Consider the following 10,383-nt stretch of genomic DNA (forward strand, 5'->3'; position numbering starts at 1 on the left):
GAGACACAGAGAGAGATAGATGAGGGAGAGGGAGAGAGACACACACACAGAGACAGATAGAGAGAAAGAGAGTTATGGGGGGGGGGAGAGAGACAGAGACAGAGAGAGAGAGAGAGTCTGCAGGCACTGAGGCAGCTAGCAGCCCGGCTAGGAACAGGAAGGCTGTGCTCAGGCGCCAATGAGATGTGGCAGGTGTGTAATGAACCATTAGTCAATGTCACGTTTCCTGAGCAGCAGACGGCAACCTGGGGGCTCTGGCCTAACCGTGGGGACGGCTCTCCTGGCACGTCCCTGGCTCCAGCCCTGCCATTATGCCGCGGCTCCCAACAGCTTGAAGGGGGAGCAGCTGGCGGATGGGAGGCTCAGGCCCCCCAGCTGCCCCCGCCCCTAGCACACCCCGCATGCATTTTCACTGTGGGGGGTGACCCCTGTCATGTCTGTCCTAGCTCCAGGAGGATTCTCCAGGGCTCTCAGCCATTCACAGCCTGTTCTTGGTGATGTGTGAGGGTGAGAATAACGGGAAATTGTGTGCATGTGTGTGCCCGCCCTTGTGGTAAAGGTGGGGGCGGAGGTGTGATTGACTGCATAAAGTCTTCATCTCATCCTATCCGGAGGGCACCTCCTAGGAGGACCCTGGGGAACTCTGAGGTCATAGAGGGAAGCGCTTCATTAAGTTCTCACTACAACACTGGCAGGGTCTCTTGCTGGACTCCTAGGTCAAAGCTGTTTTGCCTGGCACCCACTGTGTGAAAACCCGGAATAAAAAACATCGCCGTATAACCTCATAAATCCTTTCTATGTCTCTCTGTCTCTGTCTCTCTCCATCTCTCCTCTCTCTCTGTCTCTCATCCACTCACACATCTTTCTCTCCTCTCTCTCAATTTCCTTTCTTTCTTCTCCCTTTCTCACCTTCTCCCTCTCTCTCTTCCCGTTCTCTCAATCTCTCCTGTCTCTCAGCCTTTCCACCCTCTCTCTATCTCTCCTCTCTTGCTTCTCCTTTCCTCTCTCTCTTCTCCCTCCCCCTCTTTCTCCTCCCTCTCAATCCCTCCCCCTCCTCCATCCCCCTTGACTTCTCCACCAAGAACTAAACTCCTTAATGCCATTCAACTTGGTGCTTGGCTAACCCTGACCTCACTGCTTACAGAAAGGGCTGCCTTTCTCCCAGTGCCTTAGACTAGTGCTTTGTAGGGTGGGAAGAAAGAAGAGGAGGTAGGAAGGTGGGACTCCTAGGGGTTTATATGCTTTTTGACCCCCTTCTCTGTTGCCAGTGACTGCTTTTAGATCTGGGCTGTAGCAAAAAAAGCCTAAAGTGTTCGGGGCAGGGGAGCCCCTCCTACAAGGGTATTGAGTACATAGCCCACTGCTTACAGGATGTACCAAGAAATTATATCAGAGGATTTTAGACTTGGAAGGAACCCAAGAGGGCTAGTCCAGCCTCCCACTCTATAGTCTTTGAGTAGCATCGTAGTGTTGCAAGAATAGCAATGGACTAGAAAAACTGGGTTTTAATCCAAGCTCTGACATTGACTGGTCATGTGACCTGGGCAAGTCAACCTCTGTGAGCTTACTGACTTCACAGGGTTGTAATGAGGAATGAGTTTTGTAAACCTTAAAGTACCATGAAAATGCAAGTTATCTTGCATTTGAAAGTCAAGAGAGATGAATTTCATTTCTGACTTTATCCCTAACTCTGTGACTCTTAGACCAGGTCCTCTCTTTGGATATTAGATTCTTTACCTGGAAGATGACTGAGTTGAACCAGATGATCCAAAAGATGCCTTGCTGTGCTAACATTCAGTGATCCAGGGAAGAATCCTCCCTCTACCATCCTTGACAGATGAGATAATTGCTAGAATACCTCTAGGGACAGGGAATTCACTATCTTCTCAGACAGCCTATCCTTCCACTAAATAGTAGAAGAATGGATGCCATGGTGGCATGGTAGAGCTGGTGGATATCAACCCCTGGGCCCTAGACTTCCCTTTAGTTCCCCTCCCCTCAGCCTACTCCCCAGTCAAAAGAGTCACAATCAGGACCCTTGGATTAGAATTGAAACTCCTTCAGGGAAGAGACTTTCACTTTTGTTTTGGTATCTCCAGTGCTTTGCATGGTACCCAGCATGTAGTCGGTGCTTAATAAATGCTTGTTGATTGTTTGATTGGTATACCCTCTTAACCTGTCTTCCCACTTCTACTCTTTGGCTATGCAAGCCCTCTTCACCAATACTTTCGCAATTCCTATCTTCCTTCAAGACTCAGCTCAGGCAACCACCTCCTCAAGGAGACCTTCCCCAGCTTCCCATTGTTCGTACCCTCTCCCTCCTCAGTTTTCCTGCCATTTTGATACTTGAATAGACCTATTATTTCACTGACTTTCCTCTCTCTTCCCCCTCCCCTCATTCCTTCCAGGAAGGCAGATCACAACTCATTCATGCCCACCCATCCTTTGGGACTTGACCTCAACTCCCAAGAAGTCTTCCACAGAGGGTCCAACTGATGTATCCAGGGTCTAACTTTATACCTCTCGATGTATGGATTCTACTGGGTTACACAGTCCATCGGTTATCTCCCTTTCTTGTATCTGTATCCCCAGTGCCTAGCACAGTGCTTAGCATATCTTACGGAGTCCATCCTCCATTTCTCTGATGACATCATTGAACCGCCCCTCCTCCCTTCTTGAGGGACATAACTTTTTGTGTTTCAGCCTGCTCAGCCTACCACGTGGATGAAGGGCTCTCCATCACCCTTGGGGCGACCCAGAACACAGGAAATCTTCCTCAGTGAGGTTCATAATCACTCAGAAATGTTTGGCCCAATTCCCCATATAGGAAAAAAAACAAGCAAATGAAGAATACCTATTGTCAAGATTGCGATGTATAGTTGGACTGATAACCTACAGAGCTTGTCTATGGGCATGCATTTCTAAGAAGACACTTGGAACGGACAATGAGCTGAGACCAGAGCTGGGCAGGGGAACAAGAGTAGGTAGCATTGCCTTCAGGAAAACTATGCCACACTTTTTTGACCCTAAGCTTCTGACTATAACAAAGGTCCATCTTTTTAACAACCATATTTCCCCAGTGATGACGTATGACGGGCAGTTATGGAATACCACCATTTCTGAAGAATATAATTTTTCAGGACGCTAGACTTATTGTTGCATATGTTGTAGGTAGAATGTGAACTTCTTGAGGGTAGTAGGGGCTGTTTTGTCAGTGCCCTCCATCTCCAGTATCTAGGGCAGTGCCTAGCACATGGAAGTAAGTTTTGTTGTTCAGTCATTTCCATCATGTCTGATTCTTCATGACCCCATTTGGGGTTTTCTTGGCAAAGATACTGGAATGGTTTGCCATTTCCTACTCTATCTCATTTTATAGATGAGGGAACTGAGGCAAACAGGGTTAAGTGACTTGCCCAGGGTCACACATCTACTAAGTGTCTGAGGCCAGATTTAAACTCAGGAAGAGGTGTCTTCCTGACTCCAGGACCAGCACTCCAACCACTGAGTCACCTAGATGCCCATATTGAAGTAAGTACTCAATAAATATTGATTAAATTCAATTTTACTCATACCTATGACAATTCAATCACAATTAGGGCAGGACCAGCATCTCTTACAACCCTGCCCAAGGGCAGCAGCTAGAAGGACAGATCTGAAATTGCACAAGATAAAGAGAAGCAGCAGCTTTTACTTTGAACCAGGCTCCATTTCTCTCTGCCCCTCAATCAGCCTAAGGTCCTTTACTGATCTAAGAGGAGGATGTCTCAGGCAGGGATCACCACCAAGAGCTCAGAGGCACCTTCCTCTAGTTCTTTGCATGAGAGCTATGGAAAGCCTGACCTTTGGCCTCTTTGATGGGCTGATGCTAGAGCACCCCCCCTTGGGGAGGATGGATGACAGGGTGGGGAGATTCCATCTCCAAACTCTACTCTCAATCTTCCTGAGGAATCCAGTCCCTCCTGACTGACAGTCCTTCAAGGGTGACTAGGAGTCAGACCTAAATGAGTTCTGGGGCTCAGGTTTCAGTTTTCCTACCAGGTGGTTTGGAGACTTTGCTTTAAGATAAGCAGACTGTGAAGACTGAAGGGCAGAGAGAGAGAGAGAGAGACAGAGAGAGACAGAGACAGATACAGAGAAAACAGAGAGACAGAGACAGAGAAAGACAGAGAGACAGAGAGAAATTGGTCTCCAGGAAGTGGTCAAGTGATGAGCAATGAACCAAGGCAGAGAAGAGATGCAAGCTGTTTAGAAGGCAGAGAACTATGGCCTTTATCACAGACCAGGCTTTCTTAACCTATGGTTCATGGACAGATTTCAGGAGGTCTGTGCATCTGAGTGGGAAAAAATATATATATATATCTCTTTATTTTTACTCGCCTCTCACTGAAATTTAGAATTTCCTTCAATCACTTAAAAACATGATTCTGAGAAAGGGTCCATAGGCTTCACTCAATCACCAAAAGGCCTAGGACACAAAAACAGGTGAAAAACTCCTGCCATAGATAGAGTCCCCATGGGGCTGTGGGATTCCCAGATTCAGCAGATCTTCAGGCAGTGGGAAGAAAAGATTAGGTAAATAGACTCAAGAATATCAAAGTACAACTTTACGGCATATTCTCAGAAGCTAGGACATGACCCTGGTGTAAGGACCTTGGATGGGTTGGGTGGCCCGTTATGGCAGTAGTTAATACTGACATGGAATTTTTAAGTTGTCTAAAGCATTTCATGTGTCTTAAGACAATCCTATGAGGTACAGGTATTACAGACTCTAGTGTAATTTTATAGAGGAGGAAATGGCGCTTCAGAGAAATTAATGACTTGCCCGTGCCCACCCAGACAGGTCTCCACTGATTCCAGGTCCAATGCCCTTTCTATAATATCACTTGCCTCTCATTGGCCACCAGAGGATCTTGGGAAAGTTGTATGTAAGAAGTTAGCCATTAAAGAATTCAATTCAACAAACATTTATTAAACACCTATCAAATATAAGATATTATACTAGAGCCTGGGAGGACAAAGAACTATAAAAATGAAACCATTTTTTGCCTTCAAAGAGCTTGTATTTTAGAAGACTGAGGAATACAATATGTAGACAGAGAAATAAACACAAGATAAGGGAGGTGGGAGAAAATACTAGCTATGTGGGAAGAGAGGCAGGGACAGACAAGAATCAGGAAACACTGGAGGAGAGAGCATATTCCGGTCAGAAAGACAGACCATGCCAGAGCAAGATGGGAGATGGAATGTTGAGTTTAAGGGACAATCAGGATGCCATTTTGGCTGGAAGGGAGAATGACTGGAGTAGTCTGAAATCAGCATGGAAAGGAAAGTTGGGACCAGATGGGGCTTAATGCTAGGCTGAGGAGTTTGTATCTTATCCTAGAAGCAAGACTTTTTGAGCAAGAGAATAGCATAGTGAAGTCATATTTTAGGAATAGTAATTTAATAGCTGTATGGGGGACTGATCGGAGAGGGGAGAGACACTGGAAACAAAGACATGAATTAGGGGGCTGCTGTACAAGGTCAGGAGAGAGAGGAAAAGAACCTGCACTAGAGGGGCAGCTAGGTGGCACAGTGGATAGATCACCAGCCCTGAATTCAGGAGGACCTGGGTTCAAATCCAGCCTCAGACACATAACACTCACTAGCTGTGTGACCCTCGGCCAGTCACTTAACCCCATTGCCTAACAAAAAACAAACAAAAAAAAAATCCTGCACTAGGATTGTAGCCCCGAGAGTGGAAAGAAGGCTCCAGATGGGAAATTTTGTGGGGATGGAATGAACGAGACTTGGAAAACGACTGGATATGAGGGATGAGGAAGAGGAAAGAGTCAAGGGTGACTCTTAGGATGTGAATCTGGAGGATGTGATGCCTTTAACCACAATAACAACACTAATAACCAGCTTAGGGTTTGCAAAGTTTTTTTCTATATCACTTGATCCTCACACCAACATTGGGAGGTGGACATATCATTATCTTCCTTTTACAGATTCAGAAACTAGGTCAGACTGAGGCTAAGTGACTTGCCCAGGGTCACATAACTCACACAAGGAAGGCGCTCATATGGCGGGCTGAAGAAGCGATATAAGGACATTCTCAAGGTCTCTCTGAAGAACTCTGAATTGATTGCATGCATGACATGGGAGTTTCTAGCAAAGGACCAGACAGCAGAGAGTACCTGCATCAAAGAAGGTGCTGTGCTCTACGAGCAAAGCAGAATTGCAGTAGCTCAAAAGAAACATGAGACATGCAAATTTAGAGACATCTCCACTCCAAATGTTCATACGGACTGTATGGGTCAGACCTAGGGTAGGGCCTTCCAAGCTTGTATTAGTCTGATCAGCCACAGTTGAATATACTGTATGTTGCCTCTAACATAGTGATATCATTTTGATTCTTTTTGAGAATGAAAGATGACCACCACTAATCAAGCATCCTGAGGCTAGATTTGAACTCAGGTCTTCCTGATGCCAGAGCAGCATCCTATCCGCAAGACCTAGCTGCCTCTAAACCATTTTAGAGCAAGAGTAGGCATAGAAGAGAAGATGACTTCTGTTTCGGACATGTTGAGTTTAAGACGTCTTTGGGACATCTACGCGGAGAGAGAGAGAAACTTACTATATGACCAAGTTCACATCCTCACTCCACTATTTGCTCCCACACTATTTGTGTGACTGTAGGGAAAGTCTCTTGGGCTCTCAGGGCCTCAGTTTCCTTGTCTGCAGTTTCACATGCAATCATCTTTTTTATTGTACTGTGTTGTGGAAATGCTTGTTTTATTTCATAAATTAAAATAAAATGAACTAAAAAACAAGAGAAACAAGAAAGACAAGAATGTTGAACTAGTTGACCCGTAAAATCCTTGCAAGATCTAATGTTATAATTCTCTGACACCAGCCAATTGCTTTCACTAGCATGCAGGCGAATGCCCACTGCTACCTCCTCTGTTGCTTTGCCAGTTGGTCCTGATGTCCGCTCAAACCCTCAGCCAGTACACATAAGCCCCTTTAGAGTCAGTGGCTGGCCAAGGGCCAACAGTAAATTTCACCTTCTCTCCACCATCTTCCCATTCTCCTATGAGATCTGGTAGTTGGCACACTCATCCCCACATCTACAAATCTATCTGGTTTCCATTCCCAATTCTTTCTCTCCTCCAGTGGTTAGTGCTCTCCCTCTACATATATCAGAAAGGTCAGAATTTTGGAGTGTCACTTCTCAAAGACTTCCAAACTCTGTCATACATCACAGCTGCGACTGTAAGAGTGGCCTTAAGACTTAGTGGGCCCTCAAAACTGGCCCTTCCAGAGCTGCTTTGAGTGTCGGGGTGTGATCCATCACCTCTTTCGTGTTCCGTATGCCTCCCAGACCACCCTCAAGACCCCCTCCTGGTCCCCTTCTGCTCACTGGCACCAGCTCCTGTTGCTAAACAAACACCACTTGGTGGAGGGAATCCAGAGCAGCAAAGGCGGGGATTTTTAACTCCAATCTGCTGGCCAGGAAGGAGCCATAAGTCCCCACCTCCAGCTGCCTTCTCCAAAGCCCTTACTGATGGAGACTCATTTTATGGCCTCAAGAGCTACTCTGGGATTTTCCCAAGGAAATTGGGAAGGGGAGAGGTCAGAGATTAAGTTACCCTCATACTGTAGTGGAAACACTGAAATATAAATCAAATTAAATGCTTTTGATCCTGGGGGGAAGGGGTGCACTGGGCTTTCCCAGAGTGAGGCTCCCCTTTGCCCTAGTGATAAACAGTCTAAGACCTCTGAGTCTAGGGAGATAGAATCAGCTTCCGGTCACTGCTCCTTCCCTGTAGAATCAGTGATGGTCTGGGTAACGTCTGCCTGTGCGGTCAGAGCAGTCTGTAGTTACAGACTTCTGGGAGCTCCATGCAAATTCCTCTATCACCGCAGTCCTGTCCTAATCTCTACACAAGACACATGTGAAAAGACACCTACTTATGCCTCCCAGGTCGGCGCTGTCTGTATCCATCCCACTCAGCCGGCATTGGTCAGAGCTGGAGATGGCCTCCTGTGATGTCCTGTTGCTTCTGTCCAGGATGTCTGGCGCCCCTGGGCACACGTCTATGTCCTTGACAGGGGGCTTTGTAGCAATCGACGTCTCAAGGGAAGAGGAAGAAACCTGTAAAAAAAGGAGATGATCAGATGTGATGAACCACTGGAGGATTCCTCTTTACGCCCAAGACCCTCTCTTTCCATCCAGTGTCAGGCACCATTGTCATCCTCGGTCCCACTGTGGCTTCAATCCCACTTCAAGACCCTCAACTGTATGCCCTTGAGCCCTAATTTACTTTGCCAGGGAAGACTTGTTAGCCACTGGAACAGAGGGGAGCCAAAGGCACACGTTGGAGTGAAAAGCATGCTGGGTTTGAAACCACAGGCCCTGGGTTTGAATCTTGGCTCTGCTTAGATATTGGTTCTATGACTGGGTAAAAACAATTTTCTTTCTTAGAAAAGAAATTTCTTTCTCAGTTTTCTCATCTATAAAAGGCAAGGTGAGGGTTGGCGGATAGGATCATATATTGAAAGCTGGCAGGGTCCTCTGAGGTCTTGCGGTCTAACCCCCTTGTTTTACAGAAGGGAGCTTAAGTGATCTGATCAAGGTCATACAGATAGGCAAGATTTGAACCCAGGTCCTTAACAGAACCAGCACTCTTTCAATTATAACCCCCGCCCCAATTTTTTATGTACCATGTGCCAGAAATTATGCGAAGGGTTTTACCACGTTATCTCATCTGATTCTCATAACAACCCTGGGAGGTAAGTGCTGCTATTATCCCCATTTTACAGCTAAGGAAACTGAGGCAAACAGTGGTTTAGTGACTTGCCAAAGGGCATCCAAAGGTCATATAATAAACCTCTGAGACTGGATTTGAATTCAGGTCATCCTGAGTCCAAGCCCTGCATTCTATCCACTGTACCACCTAACTACCATTTTGGTATAAAATACCAAGAATAAAGAATAGTATAAAATGAGGGTAGAGAGGTAGATTTTAAACAGATAGTGAAAGTGTCTCACTACCAGATTTTAGAATTTGTACTATATTTGGCAGGCAATGGGGGCAGCTGGGTGGTACAATGAATAGAGTGATGGGCCTGGAGTCAGGAAGACCTGAGTTCTAATCTAGCCTCAGACACTTACTAGTTGTGTGACCCTGGGCAAGTCACTTAATCCTGTTTGCCTCAGTTTCCTCATCTGTCAAATGAGCTGGAGAAGGAAATGGCAAACCACTCCGGTATCTTTGCCAGGAAAACCCTAAATGGAGTCAGGGAAAGTCAGATGTGACTGAAAAGACACAACAAAAATGGGGAGCCCAATGAAAGGAGGATGACAGTATCAGGGATGTATCCAATTAGGAACAAGGGTGAAGAAGTGAAGTCCTCAATTACCTCCCCCAGTACCCAACACAGTGCTTTGCATGCAGTAGGCACTTAATAAGTAACTGTAAAATAAATCAATCAATCAGTGGGTAATGGAGCTGAACATTATCTGAATGACTCTCAAAGTCACAGGCCTCTAAATCTTGCCTAAAATGATTAGTAAAATGAAGGACTAGAAATCTGTCATCATTTTCCCCGATAGTTTAATTTCCTGGACTCCATCAGTGGAAATTGGGGCAGTCACCAGGTCAGTCCCATTTTCCATTTATTACTGAGGCAAATTTAATGGAAAGAAAGTTGTATTTGGAGCCAGCGGACCCGAGTTTGAATCCCAGCTCTGTTACACACTATATAAAGAATATTCCTCAGCCTTCCTTTGACAACTGAGGATTGTGTGAGCTTGGACAAGCTGCTTAACCTCCTTGAGCCTTAGTTTCCTCATCTATAAAGATGTTCTCTATGGTCCCTTCTAGTTCAAGATTGATTATCCTTTTATTACACATTTTCCTTGAGATACCACTGGGTTTCCACTTTGGAGTTTCCAGACGTGTTACTTTCAGACTCAGTCACCTGACTTGCTTTCACTGGCGAACTGAACTACACAAGGAGGTTCTCCTCCAAAAATGAGGAAATCCCACATAGCTTAACAACAATATGCAAGGATGAGCTTGGAAGTCAGGGCCAATTAAGTGAGTTTTCTGGTAAATTGAGTTACCCAGAACGCCCTTCCTGTTTCATACCCTTGCTGTTAAAAACATTTCTAAATTGGCTTGGTAAGTCCAGTGTATGAATGAATGAATGAAAAACACTACTAAGCTACTAGGTTACTACTCTTGGTAAGTCCGGTGTATTAATGAGTGATTGAATGAACGAATGAGAAAGTATCTCCTAAGTTACTAGGTCTTGGTAAGTCTAGTGTACAAATGAGTGATTGAATGAATGAATGAGAAAGTATCTCCTAAATTATTAGGTTAAGTTACTAGG

At 45.5% G+C, this 10,383-nt stretch overlaps 1 protein-coding gene across 3 annotated transcripts in view; it reads right to left on the minus strand.

Moving 5' to 3' along the window:
- The window catches only part of GSE1 (Gse1 coiled-coil protein), a 789,996-nt gene that overhangs the window by 424,926 nt on the left and 354,687 nt on the right, over positions 1 to 10,383 (minus strand). For all 3 annotated transcript variants that reach the window (XM_027847713.1, XM_027847715.1, XM_027847714.1), the window contains exon 2: positions 7,957 to 8,140. In XM_027847713.1, the coding sequence (XP_027703514.1) occupies positions 7,957 to 8,140 (184 nt within the window). The remainder of the gene's footprint in view (positions 1 to 7,956; positions 8,141 to 10,383) is intronic.

Source organism: Vombatus ursinus, unplaced genomic scaffold (genome assembly GCF_900497805.2).
Source record: "Vombatus ursinus unplaced genomic scaffold, bare-nosed wombat genome assembly UNPS02005286.1, whole genome shotgun sequence".
NCBI classification, from domain to species: Eukaryota; Metazoa; Chordata; class Mammalia; order Diprotodontia; family Vombatidae; genus Vombatus; species Vombatus ursinus.